The 19,818-nt window shown below is 44.2% G+C and overlaps 1 protein-coding gene across 6 annotated transcripts in view; it reads left to right on the forward strand.

Moving 5' to 3' along the window:
* The first annotated feature begins 227 nt into the window (after positions 1 to 227).
* Positions 228 to 19,818, forward strand: part of C1H14orf93 (chromosome 1 C14orf93 homolog) — a 50,791-nt gene continuing 31,200 nt past the window's right edge. Inside the window, exons 1-3 of one of the 6 annotated variants that reach the window (XM_068271544.1) lie at positions 228 to 315; positions 12,169 to 13,231; positions 18,160 to 18,282. In XM_068271544.1, the coding sequence (XP_068127645.1) occupies positions 12,689 to 13,231; positions 18,160 to 18,282 (666 nt within the window). In that variant the 5' untranslated portion in view covers positions 228 to 315; positions 12,169 to 12,688. Of the gene's footprint in view, positions 417 to 952; positions 1,067 to 7,320; positions 7,494 to 12,168; positions 13,232 to 18,159; positions 18,283 to 19,818 lie in introns of those variants that run through there. The other 5 variants (XM_068271542.1, XM_068271545.1, XM_068271546.1 and 2 more) reach the window with 5 other exon arrangements.

The following is a 19,818-nucleotide window of genomic DNA, read 5'->3' on the forward strand; positions in this document are numbered from 1 at the left end:
CCAAGGAGGGACTGTCCCTCCGGGAGCTATGTGCATGTACTGGTAAAGTTATATTACTATCCCTGGAATAATTGTGCTCTGCACACATTGAACTATATTGGTGGTTTTGAGATGATGCCCAGTTATTTGCAGTATGCATGAAATGTACATAGAGATATAGGGAGTGCTTGGGATGTAGCAGATTCCCCTGCAGGGCCCCCTGTACACGCAGTGTGCTCCCTCCTCCCTCCTCAGCCGAGAGAGGCGTGTACCAGCTATGCACTCGTCTGTGCACACACAGCTAACAGAATACAAAGGGGACACGCTGACCTTCACGTATCCTTTCCTAGAACCCGGAATTTCCATCCCTGCGACTTTATGCACCCCAGAAGCTCCTGACACTTATGCCACTGTTGCTCCCTCTCATCTTTTCTGAGGTATTTACAGATAAACTCTTTCTTGTGTAGTGATATTCTTTACCTGGCCTGTGCCCCTCCCCCGCTGCTCTATAGTGCTGGAGTGTGGTGTGTGTGTGCCTATGGTGGGGGGAGGTCCAGCTTGCTGCACAGAGGCACCGTGCTAACTTTATTCTGTGCACACTGTGCTGTATACAGCCAGCTATCTCCATAGCCCGGGCTGTGCGAGTACAGGCAGCGCTCTGCGGGGGCTGCTGCTTTCATACCCACTGGTGCTGAATGTAGTGTCTAGGGAGCAGTATGCCGTACTAGTTGTGGGTTTGGTACATGGCGCAACAGGAGAAGATGCAGCAGCTGCTCCTGCTATGGGATTTTCATTTTCACTGGCAGCCAAAGGGTTAACAGGTGGCGGGGACAAGTGTGGTAACAGTGTTGGTGACGTCACCGCAGCGCTAGAGTCTGTCTGGCCGTGAGATGGCTGCTGTTTTGATTGATAAGGGCTGCAGCAAATCGCGTACAGCTTACAAGCAGCCAATCAGCAGCTCTAGTGTTATGTACATGGTCTCTGTGTGCCGAGTACACCCAGTAGATCACACGGTGTCCTGGTGAGTGTGTACTGGCCCCGCCCACCACAGTGATGCGTCAGATGAGAGGCGGATTGTTATTGTTGGGTACTAGGGACTGACTGAGCTGGGATGGAATTTACTAGCTGACTGTGGAAGTCAGAAATGAATACTGTATTAAACGATATTTATAGTGAATGACTTATCGGCTTGTATCACAATACATGATATATTTCCTTATGGACTGAAGTATGTATGACTATTAGAGATGAATGACATGCTTCAAAAATCAAAAGGATTCGCCCCAGCAAAAATAAACAGATCTACAGTACTTACCTGGGGCTTCCTCCAGCCCCTGGCAGCCTATCTGTCCTTCGCTGCAGCTTGTGTCCCGGGATCTCCTCCAATGGAGATGGAGGCCTCACAGGGGCAGTAGATACCGACCTGTCGATGTCAGCATCTCCAACGGAGGGGATCCCGGGACACCGCAGCAGCGCTGACCCAATCGGGCTTCAGCCTAGAAAACACAATCGGGCTGTAAAGGAACACTGAACATAACAAAAAAAAGCAATACTGAACTTACCTAGGGCTTCCTCCAGTCCCCTGTAATCCTAGAGGTCGGTCGCCGTCCTCTGGGTCACCTCCATTCTCCCGCTCCATTCCGTGCGCCACTTGGCCGGGAGTCGTGCACATGCACATCCCTTCCGTGCGCTTGTCGCCATGAGCGTTCTGTGCCTGTGTGGTTCTCGAAAGAATAATGAGGAGAACGCCAGCGCATACCACTAAGGCTGCATCTGAAATGACCACCAGCTCAGTGTGAAGCACCTAAATAGATTTTCTGCACACTTTGCATTCCACTCAGATGCAAATCACATGCAAATCTGCTACTACTTATTATGCAAACAGGAAACTCAGGAGGAGGTGCTGGGAGCAGCTAACCTGACAGTTACATAGTTACAAAGTTAAAAAAAAAGGTGGGGGGAAAGGCTGCGCATCCCTAAACACATGTTGCAATTGAATGGTTAATCGCACAGGCATACACCACCTCTGCCAGATTAAAAAAAGCTGGCCCTGCATCCTAGACAAGTGCTAACATTTATTAAACTAGGAGGAACTTTAGCTTCCAATATGGTCTGCATGTAAAGTATATTATACTAGACACTTGCGCCACGGTGAGGCAAACCTCCGGGCAAGTGACCTAACCTAAATTTAAAACCTTGGGAGCAGCTAAGCAAAAAAAATGTGTAACTTACATTTTGTTGAACAGCGAGGAGAACGCCAGCGCATACCACTAAGGCATACCAATAAACCTTGCATGCACAGAATGCTTATGGTGACGGGTAAGCGATCGAGGCCGGGCCGCAGACAGGACGCGCATACGCAGTTGAGTATGACTCCTGGCTGGGTCACGCAGGTAACAGAGCTGCCAGCGGGAGAACGGAGAGACCCAGAGGATGCAGAGGGATCTCACGGACTATGGGGGGCTGGAGGAAGCCCCAGGTAAGTTCAGTATTGCATTTTTTTTGTTATGTTTCTTTAATAGAAAAAGCCCAGCACTGGAACGGCAGGACAGTGGGTTCTTATGAATTGCTGTAATGGAAGCCATACTCAGAACAACCTGGACAGCCTATTGAAAAGGTCAAATTGATGCAAATCAAATAAAGTGTCAGTCATTTATGTTTAAAATTATATAAATTGCCTGAACAATTTTTTTATAGATTAAGGCTGGGGCGTGGGACGTTACAGGCGCACGTTAGAGCAGCCTGTAACGCACCCCAACGCACAGCAATGAAAAATCAATGGGCTGTTCACAGTGCCCACGTTGCGTTACGTTGTAACGCAGCACGTCTACATAACGTACTGCATGCAGTACTTTACACGCGGCTAAGCTGCGTTAGACGGTTTGCACATGCTCAGTAGGGTTTTTTTTTTTTTCATTTTATGGGCGGAGAGGAGGCGGGGAGAGGCAGCTACGTAGCCAGGCACATGGCTACTTATTATTCACTGCACTTGCAGTGTTTACATCCTGGAGCGGCCGGGGATTGGCTGGTGGGACCACGTGATGCGGAGAGCTCCGCTCACGTGGTCTCCGCAGTGCCTTCCGACAGAGCAGGCGCACCAAGAGCTGCTTGTAACGCGGCTCTTGGTAGCGTCCTGCTCCAACACCACCAGGCGTTGCGTTAGGGGCACGTTATGCGACCATAACGTCCCGTAAAACGCAACGTCCCACTGTGAAACCAGCCTTAAAGTGCCAGAGAGATACGGGTGAATCTGCTGATGGATGGAGTGAACTGCTGTTCATTCAGATTTCATATTCAGTCTATTTAATAGATTGTTTAGATCCACTGTTTATTTTAGGCTGGTTTCACAGTGGGACGAGTTACAGGCGCACGTTAGAGCAGCCTGTAACGCACCCCACCGCACAGCAATGAAAAATCAATGGGCTGTTCACAGTGCCCACGTTGCGTTACATAGTAACGCTGCGCCACCAGACAACGTACTGCATGCAGTACTTTCTAAGCGGCAGAGCCGCGTTAGACTGCTTGCACATGCTCAGTAACGTTGGGGAGGAGCGGAGAGCGACCAGGCACATGGCTAATTAATATTCACTGCACTCAGTGACGTGCAGTGTTTACTTCCTGGAGCGGCCGCTCTGTGCAGCGATTGGCCGGCGGGACCACGTGATGCCGCATGCGCACAAGAGTACGCATCACAGCATCACGGACGCCAGAGTGAGCTGCACAACGCGGCTCACTCCGACGTCCAAAGCAGGGAGCACCAGGCGTTGTGTTAGGGGCACGTTATGCGACCATAACGTCCCCTAAAACGCAACGTCCTGGTGTGTAAGTAGCCTTAAGGTGGCCATACACCATACAATTTGTTAAATATCTGTTCAATTCAAGAATTGCAATCAATTTTTCTGACTGTAACATTCCAAGAATATGACCAATGTACTACACACGTATGTTAAATTTTTTCCCTAATTGCTAAGGTGTGTATATTAACCACTTCCCTACCACGCTATTTTGTGCTGATCGGTGCTGCGTGGGCTCTCCAGCCCGCAGCACCGATCAGCTAGCAGCCAGGCCGATCAGACTTCCCCCCTTTTTTCCCCACTAGGGGGATGTCCTGCTGGGGGGGTCTGATCGCCGCCGGCTGCTTGCGCTTGCGGGGGGAGGCTCTTCAAAGCCCCCCTCCGCAGCGCTTCCTGGCCTCCTTCCCCTTCCCTCCCTCTCTCTCCCTCTGTGAGCGGCGCAGGACGGATTTCCGTCCTGCGCCTGATGGGATAGGCTTTAGCCTATCAGATGCCGGTGATCCCCGGCCAATCAGAGGCCGGGGATCACCGATCTCCTCTACGGCGCTGCTGCGCAGCAGCGCCGTATACATGTAAACACCGGGGAAGGTCTTCCCCGTGTGTTTACATTTACCCTGCGAGCCGCCGATCGGCTCGCAGGGTGTTCACGGAGACACCCTCCGTGAGCTGACATGGAACGGCCGCTCGGTTTCCATGGAATACACTTCAGGATTCAGGGGCGTGTATATACGCTCCGAGAATCCGGAAGTGGTTAATAAAGTGACAATCTAACACACACCATACAATCTTTAGAAAAATTGAAGAACAATTTCCAGCATTCCAGATTGATAAAAATAGGAAAAAATGGAAATCCAGTCAAATGGAAAAAAAAAAGCTTTCGATTTTTTTTCAGGAGATCCGATCATATTTATCGAATTGTCGTAAAATCAGATAATTTTATTGTATTGTGTGTGTGGCCACCTTTAAGACTGTGCTGTATATACTTATATACTGTAGCACATAAGGACTGGCACCACTGTATGAATTAAAGCTCTTTATTACATAGAAAAGGCAGCAGTGACAGCAACAAGCCAGTTGCAGTTTGATTAAGGGTTTTCACCCAAAACAGCGCTCTGTCACTGCTGCCTTTGCCATGTAATAAAGAGCTTTAATTCATACAGCGATGCCAGTCTTTGTGTGCTACATTGGACTGTGCTCCCCAGTAGGCACTGGGGTTCGGACTTTGGCACGCTGCTTTTTTTCTTTTTGCTGGTTGGTGCTCCCTTCCTTTTATACTTATATACTGTACATACCTTTCTTCGCTCAAACCAATCTGATTTTTTTAGTGAAAAAGCGAGTGTATGCAGCCAGAAAATCCTTGGCTAACTATTGTGCCCAAAGCAGGGTGCCTCCTGCTTACCCCTTCCTCTTTCCAGAGAACAGAACAGTTTGCTTGGCAGACACGTGTGCAGCATAACTAGGTTTGTAGATAAACTGACGCTCAGAATGATCAGGATCGATCATTGCATGCAACATCTGGGCAGTGCATATAGCATCTGACCACCATCAATCAGCTCTAGCATATGTCTTTATGAGTGAGCAAACATTGCCCCACACAACATTTACACTGTAGTCTACAACATCATGCCAGAGGAAGAGAACAAGGTTGTTTTTTTTATATTTTCTCTATTTTTTTTAATGCTCACATCTAAAAAGAAATAATTTAGATCAGTGCTATCCACCTGGCAGGGCCCGCATGCTACACGCAGTCCACCAGAGCTTTTGCCATACAAGCTGGCCATACAGGCATCAATTTTTCAGAATGATTCCATAACTCTCATTCAATCTGCCAGTCATCTGTTGCTCCAACATAAGTTCACTTTTGATCAGTTTTGTGCAGTTCATTGACGTTTTGGGAAATTACCATGCAAGAGTATTTCTAGCTTAAAATGGACCTGAACTCTTTCACAGGGCAGATGGAAAACATGGAGAAATGCACCCTGTGTGTAATTAGGGAGTTTAGCTCATCTGTGACTAATCACAACTGTAATTTGATTCCTTAGCTGTGTCAGCTGACTGCCATGGCAGAGAGCTAATAGGTAAAACACAGGATGTTAACATTATGTCTGCTTCCATGAAAGCAGGAAGTAGACACACTGCAGATTTATTGCAGGATTTGTATCAGCTGTAACAAAGAAATGTTTTTCTTAAAAGGTTATTCTGCTGTTGTGTATCTTTTAGAGCAGAGAGGAAGTCCTGAACTTCAGGTCCGCTTTAACTGTTAAATTTAGGTACTTAAAGTGAACATGAGGCAGTAGAAAAAAGTTACATACTTGCCTCGGTAGACAAAAGCCTCTGCACACCTCAGAACGGACTCTTTGAACTCATCCCACAAGAGCTGGTCGGATATGTTCTCTGGGCTGCGCCCACCACAGTGCACTAGACTGGCCTCACCTGTGCAGTAAGCCAAAGCCACTCATCCATGAACAGCTCCATGGTACTGCGCAGGCACGGTTGTACTCGTGCATGCGCAATGCAGCCCTGCTCATGCACAAAGGGAGGGTAGTGCAGCCACTAGATAAAAGAGTACTGCAGGCAGAAAACTGTTATGCAACCTGGAATTAGCCCACTTAAAACTGGGAGGAAGTGCATTTCGATTGGGCCAGTTCCAAGCTGTATACAATTTCCATGAAATTTTCATGCAAGGAAAGATTTTTAGCATCTCATTGGCCGTGTCTAGTCACAAGGTCAAGGCCAGCAATGAGTACAGCATCTGGTGATGTCAGGAGCCACACTGAATCTACTGAGTTGACCATTGCTGCTGTAAGTAATGCATCTTTTGCACCACTTCACCATTCTTGTGCTGCTGAGCAATGCTGAAAACTGGTTAGAAATGGAAAAATGCCAATAATTGTTCTCTAAGTCGCTGTGTTAATAAATATAGTCACTTTTCTAGATCCGTATATTGAAACCAAGGGGTTAAATCTGAGGTATAAAGCTTTTCCACATCTGCACTGTACAGGTTTCAGCTCTACAAAGACTGATTTTCATACAGATTCATTGCAGTAATTGGATTGTAGGAAATTCCTACAGTCCACTGACCACACTGTCATTGTTAATTACTTCATACGTTCAGTAGGAACCATTGCAGTTGCATTGTATCCATAATGATTCTTCTACAGAGACCAGAAACTCTATTGTCGAACCTTCATTAGGTTTCTACAAAGATTCAGTCATTCAGGAACTAAAATTCACACAGTGAAGACGTGGAAGGGATTTTGGCACAAGAAAAGACCTCACAGATGTGTTTGAAATCAGAAGTTCCATCTATGTTCTTCTTCTTCTTATTATTATTTAGTATTTATATAGCACCGACATCTTCCGCAGCGCTGTACATAGTATATAGTCTAGTCACTAACTGTCCCTCAAAGGAGCTCACAGTCTAATCCCTACCAGAGTCCTGTGTCTATGTATGTATCATGTAGTGTAGTGTATGTATTGTAGTCTAGGGCCAATTTAGGGGGAAGCCAATTAACTTATCTGTATGTTTTTGGGATGCGGGAGGAAACCGGAGTGCCCGGAGGAAACCCATACAGACACGGGGAGAACATACAAACTCCTTGCAGATGTTGACCTGGCTGGGATTCGAACCGGGGACCCAGCGCTGCAAGGCAAGAGCGCTAACCACTACTCCACCGTGCTGCCCACTACGCCACCGTGCTCTTATTATATTTATTGGGGGTAGGTATATCAGGCAAGCAAAACAGTTCATGCTTAAAGTCCAGGAAAGCAAAGGAATTTATATTTACTATAAGATGTGAACATTGGGAACAAGGATAAGACCTAATGATGGGCAAAACATCCCCTTTGCATGTCAATCTTCACTGCCCCAGGGAGGGAATTAAATTAAGTAAAGTTAATTAACCAGATACCTGCTTGCTTCCATCAGCTAAGTTTCATTCACTCCCTGAAAAAAGGAAAATTTGAATGTTCTAATTTTTTTCTATCTTCTGGGTTTTCAATGCTGTTTGTGCCTCACAGAGAATATGTTTTTCTTAAAGAGACGCATCCCCATGGCAGAACGAGGTATTTATCCCCCTGAAACACCGGGACAAAATACTACTTTTGAAGTTGCAGGTTTTACTTCCCGGTAGAGGCAGAACTGTGCTCAGTAGCTCTGCCTCTTATACAGGTGATCTCCGCCTCTCTCCACCCCTCTCACTGAAAGAAGACTGAGAGGGGCCGGGAGAGGAGGAGATCAGCAGAGATTGACTGGATAAGAGGCGCTCTATTGTGCACAGCTCTGCCTCTACCAGGAAGCAAAATGAAGGAAATTTGCTGGGCTATTTCTGGGCCATAAATAACTCGTTCTGCTGCGGGGAATCAGCTTAGAATTTAATGCTAAAGACGGCTGAATAAGAAATTAAGGTACAAAAAAGAGACTTCAGTGTCTCTTCAAGGCCCTGTTCACAGTGCTCAGTTGCGTTGCAGAAAAATTCTGCATGTCAACACACTGGCTGCCCATACAATTCTGTGGGGCTGTTCAGTGATTGAACGCATGCATGCAGGCTTTGTATTAAAGTCGGTGTCCAGTCTCCATTACAGTTCACACTCATTATAAAGCATGAATTATGCAACTGACGTACAGTGGGATGCAAAAGTTTGGGCAAACTTGTTAATCGATATGATTTTCCTGTATAAATCGTTAGTTGTTAAGATAAAAAATCTCAGTTAAAAATATCATATAGGAGACACACACAAATATCTGAGAAATGAAATGAAGTTTATTGGATTTGCAGAAAGTGAGCAATAATTGTTTACACAAAATTTGGCAGGTGCATAAATTTGGGCACCACAAACAAGAAATGAAATCAATATTTAGTAGATCTTGCTTTTGCAGAAATTACAGCTTCTAAACGCCTCCTGTAGGTTCCAATGAGAGTCTGGATTCTGCTTGAAGGTATTTTGGACGATTTCTCTTTACAAAACATCTCTAGTTCATTTAGGTTTGATGGCTTCCGAGCATGGACAGCTCTCTTTAACTCACACCACAGACTTTCAATTATATTCAGGTCTGGGGACTGAGATGGCCATTCCAGAACGTTGTACTTGTTCCTCTGCATGAATGCCTTAGTGGATATTGAGTAGTGTTTAGGGTCGTTGTCTTGTTGAAAGATCCAGCCCTGGCGCAGCTTCAGCTTTGTCACTGATTCCTGGACATTGGTCTCCAGAATCTGCTGATACTGAGTGGAGTTCATACGTCCCTCAACTTTGACAAGATTTCCAGTCCCTGCACTGGCCACACAGCCCCAAAGCATGATGGAAGCACCACCATATTTTACTGTAGGTAGCAGGTGTTTTTCTTGGACTGTTGTGTTGTTTTTCCTCCATGCATAACGCCCCTTGTTATGCTCAAATAACTACATTTTAGTTTCATCAGTCCACAGCACCTTATTCCAAAATGAAGCTGGCTTGTCCAAATGTGCTTTAGCATACCTCAAGCGGCTCTGTTTGTGCTGTGGGCTGAGAAAAGGCTTCCTCTGCATTACTCTCACATACAGCATCTCCCTGTGTAAAGTGCGCCGAATGGCTGAACGATGCACAGTGACTCCACCTGCAGCAAGATGATGTTGTAGGTCTTTGGTGCTGATCTGTGGGTTGACTCTGACAGTTCTCACCATTCGTCGCTTCTGTTTATCCGAGATTTTTCTTGGACTTCGAGCCTTAACTTGAGTCGGTGGTCTTCCATTTCCTCAATATGTTCCTAACTGTGGAAACATACAGCTGAAATCTGAGACAGCTTTCTGTATCCTTCCCCTAAACCATGATGGTGAACAATCTTTGTCTTCAGGTCATTTGAGAGTTGTTTTCAGACCCCCATGTTTCTACTCTTCAGAAGACATTAAAAGAGGAGGGAAACTTACAATTGACCCCCTTAAATACTCTTTCACATATTTGGATTCACCTGTGTATGCAGGTCAGGGGTCACTGAGCTTACCAAGCCAATTTGAGTTCCAATAATTAGTTCTAAAGGTTTTGGAATCCATAAAATGACAACAGTGCCCACATTTATGCACCTACCTAATTTTATTTAAACAATTATTGCACACTTTCTCTAAATCCAATAAACTTAATTTCACTTCTCAAATATCACTGTGTGTGTCTCCTATATGATATATTTGAAATGTTTTATCGTAACAACCAACGATTTATACATGAAAATCATGACGATTAACAAGGTTGCCCAAACTTTCGCATCCCACTGTATGTATAACTATGTACCTTTTTAAACATGGAATCTGACACTTGTCAGATTTGACCTGCCCATAGTTTAGTCACATCTACTTACTCAACTTACATACTAAAGTCTTGTACACACCTATGAGGACTGGGGCTTTCAGGAATCAGGACTCAAGCTCTCTGGCAACAGTTTGGGGGCTGAGTGCAGTACAGGCATGTTGCTTGCCTGTAGGATAGTGATGAGTTCTGTTGCTATGGAAGGGGCAGAGGGATGACAGCACAGCATAAGGCTGAATGGGACAGGAGAGGAAAGGAGGAGAACAACTTTGGCCTGTAGTCAGGCAAGATTATTCTGCAGAGGGGGGACTATCTAAAATGTGTACAAAGCTTTAGTGCACACTCAAGGCAAAAACCACACCACTTTGGCATGATCTTTCCTTTAAAGTGTCTGAGTTTCCATATTCATTGTTATTTTCAGGAGTTCAGCATTGAAAACTATAGTCAATATTGGCCAATTAAAATCTAGTGTGTGTGTATAGCTTTAGTGATGCATGATGGGAAACCCAAATTGCTCACTTAATGAGTCTGAAGCGATCAAAAATACCTCTTTTTACTTCATAATCCTCTTCAGCAGTATCAGCCAAGATGATTCACCCCATCCCCCCGAAATCCCCCGGGCAGAATCCTTCACCACTTCCTGGAGGAGGCAGAGCTTTGGGCTGTAGCTCTGCCTCCAGTCCATTCAATCACTGCTGATCGCCACCCCTCCCCGCCCCTCTCAGTCTTCTTTCACTGAGAGGGGCGGGGAGAGGCAGCGATCAGCGCAGATTGATGTGCATGGAGACAGAGCTACAGCCCAAAGCTCTGCCTCCCCCGGGCAGCAAAATCGGCGACTTTGAAAGTCGTAGGATTTTGCCCGGGGGTTTGGGAGGGATAAAGACCTCAAACGGCCGCGGGTATGCGGCAAATCATCTTGGCTGATACTGCTGAAGAGGATTATGAAATAAAAAGAGCTATTTTTGATTGCTTCAGAGTCTCTTTAAAGCTAAATTATAGCAAATTTACATTTAGCTTTGTATTTTGATAGAGGATGTTTGGGCTTTTTTAGCCTTCTTTATCTTCCAGGTGGCTCTGGGTCACCATGAGCTGTCTGGGTTTTCCTTACTCCACTCTCCACTCGTCAGTTTTTCTGTGTATTTTCGGCACAGGAAAACTGCAACCAATGTTAATCAATGGGCTGGTTCACGTTAGAATGCCTTTTTCACATGCAGAAAAACAATTGACAGCAATGCTGTCAGACAACTCATGCAGAAAAACTGACGAGTGGAGACAGGACTTTAGTGCTAGTCCAAGCCCTATCCCGTAGACCAGTGTTTCTCAAACCTGTCCTCCTGACTCCCCAGCGGTGCATTTTTGGCAGGCAACCTCTATTATGCACAGGTAGGGTAATTAGTGTCTCAGCTAGGTGGATTCCATGTAGCTGAGACACTAATTACCCCAGCTGTGCATAGATGAGGTTGCTTGCAGAACATGCACCGTTGGGGAGTCACGAGGACAGGTTTGAGAAACACTGCTGTAGAGCCATATGAATCCATACTATGCACTGATGGGGACCAAAAAGTCTGAAACAGGCTGTATGCATATTGGATTGGTTTGGTTCTGTGACATTTATTAGCTACAGGCTTACTATACACCAGTAGTTCTGGGTATGCAGCCTTGCTTTCAGGGGCAGAAAGAGATGATTTGCATATTCAGGAGTGATGCATCATGGGAAACCACAGTTGCTCACTTAGAGCTGAATTATCGCAAATACCTTCTGTTTTTAAGAAGGCAAAATTACATTCAGTTTTGCTTTTCGATAGAGGGCTTTTTAGTCTCTTTTAGCTCTTTTATACCTTCCAGGTGGTTCTGGGTCACCATGAGCTGTGTGGTGTAGCGTTAGTAAATTCTTGTGTCCTTATCATTTACAGCATAGCACTATCAGGCACATACTGAATCTCCATTTGGGAGACTTGTTGCTTGTATTTTCCCCAAGCACTCCTTTAGAGAATGACACGCACAGCACTGATTTCACGTAATGTGATATTCAAAGAGGAAAACCGTTTCATTTTTAAGTGTATAAACTGTTGTTTTTCTCCGTTTTATGTACTGATGTTTTCTTAATATGTCATCTCAGATTTCTCTCAGAACCTCCCGAGCACATCAATTATTCATCATGCCACCAACTCTTCCACAATACGGCAACAAGTGTAAATGAAGCCAGCAGCGATATCTGTTCACCACTCTGAATACTTATCAATAAAGGAGCTGAAATTTAAAAAAGAAAATTCTGCTTGTGGAAAACATAAATCTGCCTGGATGTTTTTTGTGGCTTGAGAGCAGGAACAAGAAATGTTCCCAGAAGAAACTAACAATCATAAAAACATATTAAGACCATATTAAATAATACATCACCAAGACAGATGATAAACCATAGTCGTGCATTACTTGGACTTGAATTATTTAGGTGTAACATTGCATTTCATATGCAGTCACAAGAAACCTAATAATGGAAGATGTTTAGATGGTGCTTTTGTCACATATTAACGCAAGTGCTTGTGCTAGAACCAAAGTATCCACTACTAACCTCATTTTCTGGGAATAAAAAGGCTTTTATGGTTTTACTATAAAGTGACTACCTGAAGTATTTTTCCACAATGTCATTTAGTGCCACCATCCTTTTCACACCACCGCCAGGGCAAAATGATGTTAAGTGTGCGTGCAAATCTGAGAGAACAGAGGGAGGTACAGTGACTATTGATGGAGCTACTCCGATCACAGTTGCTGGCCAAGGTGTTTCAGTCCAAGGCTGTGAACAGCTTCTGCATCTTATCTACCAGCGAGTGGAGAAAGCGGTGGGATTGGCAGAAGATGCACTTAACGTAGCCAAGGCAAACGGCATTCTTCTGCACCAGCTCCAGAACGAAGTGACCAGTCTGAGAAACACAAACGAAAAGTCAGAAATCCCAGGGTTACCGTTACCTGATAACAGTGCCAGATGTAAGTTTTCAGACGACGAAGAAGTTGAAGAAATCAGAGGTGTACAGGTTGTCATAGAGGAGCTCAGACAACTGGGTGCAGCATCAGCATCATTAGTTTCTGGACTTCATCCACCAATAGTGGACAGACCAAAGGAAAACTGCTTGCCTTCATGTCCTCCAAATGAGACCACATCACTTCTCAGTCCTATCCATATTCCGGTAAGTGACAGTGTTCTAATCGGACACAGACTAAACAGTATATTTCTTTTGTTAAACCTGAGATGAGTATGTGCTCTTTTTCCATTAGCCACATTAGGGCAAATCTTCATGAGAACAGTAGACAAACACAAGATTTATATTGTGCTTTTCTCCTTGCGGACTCAAAGTGCCAGAGCTGCAGCCACTAGGACGCGCTCTATAAGCAGTAGCAGCATTAGGGAGACTTGCCTAAGGTCTCCTACTGAATAGGTGCTGGCTTACTGAACAGGCAGAGCCAAGATTAAAACCCTGATCTCCTGTGTCAGAGGCAGAGCCCTTAACCATTACACCATCCAGCCACTGTAATACACTTTATGGACCGATGTGTTTTTTCAACCAAACATGTTACATAGTTTATAGCAGAACAAACTGAAGCCAATCTGACTTTTACATAGTTACTATGGTTGAAAAAAAGACATTCATCCATGAAGTTTAACAAGAATATATGGTAAAAAAAATGATAAAACACTAGTCTGCACTCTCACATATCCCAGTTCATCTGAGGAAGACCGAAAACCCTTTAAGAAAGCCTTATAAGGGAAAAAATTACTTCAGATGGCAATCAGATAAAGTCCCTGGATCAACACTACCAACAGTTACCTAGTAATTATAGCCATGGATGTCCTTCAATGGAAAGCATCCAAGCCCACTTTAAATCCAGATATGGATTCACCATAACTACTTCCTCTAGTAAGATATTTTAAAAATGTTTTGTACTGTAGACATGGAGAATAATCAAGTTGCCACTATCCCGGTTTAAAATGGGGATTGCAGGCTGAGGAATAGGAGGGACCATACTGTATGAGAGTATCACAAGGGAACAGGAGAAAGGTGGCATCTGTCAATTATAGGGAAGATTAACCGTTCAGAGTAGTGTTGTGTTCTCTACATACTATTCAGTTTACTATTAGTGTGGAGATATTTTGGGGACCTAACCTGGCTGAAACATGTAAATAATTATAAAGAAAATTAGCACACATACATGGAAAATATCTGTTTTGTACTTGCCTGATATATAATTATATTGCCTGCTACAGCTCCTTACTTTGAAGTTTATTTCTTGACTGAAATACTGAAGTATGCACTTTAGGCCTGCATCAGGCTGCTTCATAATTAGTTCTGGAGTAAACTATTACAGGAAAATGTAATACTTACCTAACAGTAATTTTCCTTTCCTGTTGCCTCCATGGCAGTACAACAGACCCTCCCAAGAACTGTCCTTTGGGAGGACTAGTTAATAGAATACGGGGCCGCAGCATGCTTGGGGTTATATAGAAAACATTGTCCTATGGGGTTGAGGGGCGGAGCCAACCCAGCTGTTGTACTGACATGGAGGCAATAGGAAAATAATATAATGATCAGTCTTTACTGTGATGTAATGTTAATTGTATCAAAATATCTGTTATCCATCCTTCATTTCCCACCTGTGTCCATAATCAAGGTCATCTGGTTGTGCAGGGTTGTACTAGCACATGTGATTACACAAGTAATCTGGTCCTATGAAGGTAACTGGACTAGTCTGGGAGCGAGTGTCTGGTATCATTGTTTACAATGAAAGCTCCAAAACTTGAAAACAGATTGTTTAAAAAGTCATTGCAGTATATCAGGCTTAAGAAGTTACAGATCCATTACTATAGCTCTGATGCTGCACTAAATTATTGTGATCCACTATCTTCAGACATCATAGCATCAGATATGTTGTAGAGATACACATGCAGAAAGACCCAGTGGACACCTTACAGTTTGGTCACCTAAATAATTTGTTTTCGGTTTGGGTGACAGATTTCCATACAAACACACAGCTTAGCTCTGTGCTGAGCAGCTGCTTCTGCACTATGCAGAGGGGAGTAGGATGGATGAATAGGAGCTTGCAGCTGGAATTATCAATAGCCATCCGGCATGATCTTCCAGCATTTCTGATTGCCAAAGACTGTGTTACAACTGATCTCTTTGGTGAACTTTGTTGATCCTATTGGTAGGTGTAGGTTCTCCTGGGGCGAGAGTGGCAGAGCAAGTTGGTATCTGGAGAAAGTGTGGTCAGAGGACTAGCCAAGTTCAGGGCAGTTAGCAGACAGATATAGTCGGTAAAGGCCAAGAATTGGCAGGCAGACTTCGGGAAAGAACACTTGGCAAACCAGGTCACTACAGAGGTATTAACTGGAACAAGTATTGGTGCATGCAATAGGTAGCCTGAAGCTGCAGGGATTATAGAAGTGGACTGCTGCCAGACTTGGCCTCAAAGCAAACCTATGAGGAAAAAAGTTTTAAAATTAGATACTTGCCTAAGTAGTGGGAAGCCTCTGCATGGTCTAGAGGCTTTCTAGATCTGCTTTGAGCCTACCGCTGCTGGCCATCTTCTTTCGGCCTTTCTCCCATCTGAAAATGAGCTTCTCCGTACTGGGCATGCACTAGTACAAATACACACATGCCCAGTCCAACAAAGCCTGATTGAACACAGAGGAAAAAGCCACGCAGGAGCGGCTTTGTTCTACTGAGTATGCATGGACCAAACTGACTCACACCCAGCATGGAGAAGCTTTTACTCATGCAGGAGCGCAGCCACAATAGAGTATCTGACTCTTGTCGGATATGCTTAGTGAGACCTAGCCTGCGATTGGTGGGCTCTTAGAAGGATCCAGGAAACCTCTGAACTATCCATAGACTTCTCTCTACTGGGTTAAGTATCTATTTTCTATCTATTAAGTATCTACTTTTTTATTCTTTACTTTACTTCAGGTTCAATTTATATAGGCCAATTTGGTATTACAGTATTACATTGGCACACAAAATTTCCTTTCAGAAGTTGCATTTGCTCATGTTCATTCACGCCTGAATGATGTTTCTGCGTGTGGACATTCACAAGGAATACACTTTCTGTGCATACCCACAAATGCTTTTGCATGGGATGAACGCACTGATGCTCAGCACAGGCAGACATAACGGGCCAAACACCTCCAGGGTGCACATGTAATAAACAACGCTATGACACTGGCAACATTGAAAAGGTGAGACAGGCAAGGCTTTTCCAATGGATAGTTCAATTGGATTTATCACAAATGATAGTTTTGGACAACAAACATCTAAGATGTGTATGAACAGAGCATTAATTCTCCTCTTCCTGGAGACCATTCTGAACTTGTCCCAAACAGAAGGTTGTTGAGGTGCACCAATGAGCTGCTATTAGAGATTGCTGAAACCTGCAGGCAAACAACCTCAGCAAAGTAGGCTGCTTTTAGGAAGTCTTTCTAGATATGGGGAAAGTAGCTAGACAGGCTATGTGACTGTCTAACTACTTTAGTGACCGGTTCCACTATATACAGATTCACAGCGTTTCCTTGCATGGGAGCTGCATGGGGAAAAGCTGCCTATCTGTAACATGGCTTGCCGTCCAGATCAAACTTTGGTGCAAATCTGGAGAACATGCTACAGATTTATGCAGCACACAACTGAATCGATTCGGGCTGTGGCTACGCTGCAGAACGGTTGCCGCGACTGAATCAGAAATGGCAGTGGCTCCCAGTGGAAATAAGCCCTTACTGTGCGATGAAAAAAATTGCCTGACAGCAGAGATGATCAGTGAGAAGCTAATTTTTCAGGGCTGATGCAAGTTTTGTTGCAATTTGTATCCAGACTGAAACTGGGCCAATCCAAATTACTGGAAAATAAAATTGCATCAAGTGTGAAAATGTGCAATTCATTGGTCATCCCTACCAGACATCCGTCTACCATGCAGAAAAGTCCTTTGTGGTTAAGTGGAGCCTCAGAGAAGTGGATTGTTGGCCCTTTCCTCCTACAGTTCTGCACTGTCCTAAACATAGGCCTACTCTGTAGCAATATTACCAAGTATCTGCTTGCATTGTCTGATGGGTCTTATTGGTGAGGCACAATCAGGGCCGGGCCGAGGCATAGGCTGGAGAGGCTCCAGCCTCAGGGCGCAGTGTAGGAGGGGGCGCAGAATTCATTCAGCTGTCATTCCTAATTGTGTTTGAAGCAGAGAGAAATAAGAAAAGAGGATACATAGCAGTGACTGCAAGCCAGATAACTAGAGATTAAGGTGTTGGGGAGGTTGTGGGCCCTGTGGCACCTCTTAGTCTTATAGCAATCAGTGTGTGACGGCTGGGCTGGGAGGGATGGAGGGGCGCACTTTGGTGTCTCAGCCTTGGGTGCTGGAGGACCTTGTCCCGGCTCTGGGCACAATGGCATTTCCAGAGACGTGTAAGAAACTAGTCTAAATTCTTGTTTACTGTCAATATTCAGTGTTCCCCTACACTCTGTTTCTAACAGGCTCTTTGATAATTCTAGAAGCTGAATTCTTCATACCAACTCTTTTTTGCTTTGGTGGTTTCCCCTTATCCCCCACTACCCCTCCACTGCCAGCTAGTACCCTCTTCTCATTGGCCGCATTCCCTGTGTAGGTGCATGACTGCACTGCGTTGGCGCCACCAGGGTTCGCTCCTGCACAAGTAGCTCCATGGTGTGGCGCAGGAGCGGGTATTACTTTGTGTCTGAGCAGTGCGGTTGTGCCAGGTTGTGGGCAATATTCAACATTAATTTTGAATAATTAAAAAAGGGTCCTGGCGCAGGAACTGAGGGGCATAGAAAAATCGGGGAAACCTCTGGAATACCATTCAGGTACTCTCAGAGTATAACGCCATTCACAGAATGCAGGCAATAATTCTGTTCAGGGTGGCTAAGTTGAAGTCCAGTAATTTATTCACTCTAAATATGGTGAGTTATAGAGTATACTCTGAGCTTTATGAATGGTCTGGCTTCTGCTGTCTGATCCTGATTGCTGCTTGTATAGCTTCTAATTGTATGAAGCCAGAGAACTCCCCTGTAGCTTGAAGTGTGTTATCTAAGGTAATTTACATACATTTCCTTGTGACTAGGGCCAGCATTTAATGGGGAAAAGGAAGAGTGAGGAGGAAGGGAATTCTGGAGCAAGGGAGAGGACTGAGGAACCTCCCAAACTTGCCTTTCCTCTGCTGAGGACATTAATCGAACAAGAAAAGGTATTTGGATCAATACGTGTTATTCTAGTATTGAAAACTTCACTTTGGCACCAATACAATCAGCACTGGAGAGACAGCATAAACCAAGAATGTCTAACCCTAAGGTCCCAAAATAAAGTGAAGGCCACATCCCACTAACTACTCAACCAAAGCCACATCCCACTTACTACTCAACCAAGGCCACATCCCACTAACTACTCAACCAAGGCCACATCCCACTAACTACTCAACCAAGGCCACATCCCACTAACTACTCACCTAGGGCCACATCCCACAAAATCAGCCTCTAAACTGAAGAGTGGAGATTATACGGACTGCAGTGTAGTTTCCTTATGCTAGATACAAACAATACAATTTTCTGGCAGACTTACCTGGCAGACCGATTTTTTTCCAACATGTCCGATCTGAATCTTGATCGATTTTCCAAACGATTTCCGTTCCCTTTTATGGAAATCGATCGGAAAATCGATCGAAATTCAGATCGGACATGTTGGAAAAAAATCGACCTGGCAGGTAAATCTTCCAGGAAGTTGTATCGTGTGTACCTAGCTTAACATTGGGGATGATCCACAAAGCTTGCTTATTTTCCACCTTAATTCAGGGGTGCCCAATAGTTAGCTCGCCATCTACCAGTATCGCGAAGGACTTTATGGTAGATCCCGACCCCACTACATTTTCCATTCTGTATATACAATTGTGCTCCTAAAATTGTACATAGGTAGATCATTTTGACTTGCTAATTTTTCAAAGTAGCTCACAAGCCGAAAAAGTGTGGGCACTTCTGCCTTAATTGATTTTTTTTTCATCTTCTCCCCAAAAAATTTTTTTTAGCAGTTAAAAATTAAAAAAAAAATACCAAAAAGCAGGTGACCAGGTAATACCAAACTTATTTTTTTAGTAATCTCTTCCTTGATGGGAGCGTTAATGGTATTTTATAGGTAAGGTTTAAAAAATATCTCCTTGGAGAAAACTCAGGAAAAAAGTTAATAGGATATGGGCTGAGGAGAGAAATCATGAGTTAAGTCAAATAAGGAGAGATACGCCTTAAGTAAATTAAAGAGATATAACTCATGAGTTAAATTAGATAATAAGTAGGGATGATCAATCAAATGCAAATATTTCATAGCTCATGCAGATTTGTGCAATTTTTTGTGCAAATATATGCAGTTTGGAAATGGACCGATAATTCAAACCAGGGGGAAACTTGATTGGTCAATTTTTGAAGCTGCATATATTTACATACACATTTGCATACATTTGCATGAACTTGGAAATATTTACATCTCATAGATCATCCCTAACAATGAGAGATAAATCATGAGTTAAGTCAGTTAAAGAGAGATAAATCATGAGTAAAGTTAGATAAGGAGAGATGAATTGTGAGTTAATAAGTAAGGCGAGATAATTCAGCAGAAAAGCTTTGTGAATTAGCACCGTTATGTGGCGATGTAGGAGGCGCAACACAAATCATCTTGGCGCCTCTGTCCATTCAGTGTCACAAACTCTTTATTCACTTGCATGGTGCTCACACCAAGA

The sequence above is a fragment of the Hyperolius riggenbachi genome, chromosome 1, assembly GCF_040937935.1.
Source record: "Hyperolius riggenbachi isolate aHypRig1 chromosome 1, aHypRig1.pri, whole genome shotgun sequence".
In the NCBI taxonomy this organism is placed as follows: Eukaryota; Metazoa; Chordata; class Amphibia; order Anura; family Hyperoliidae; genus Hyperolius; species Hyperolius riggenbachi.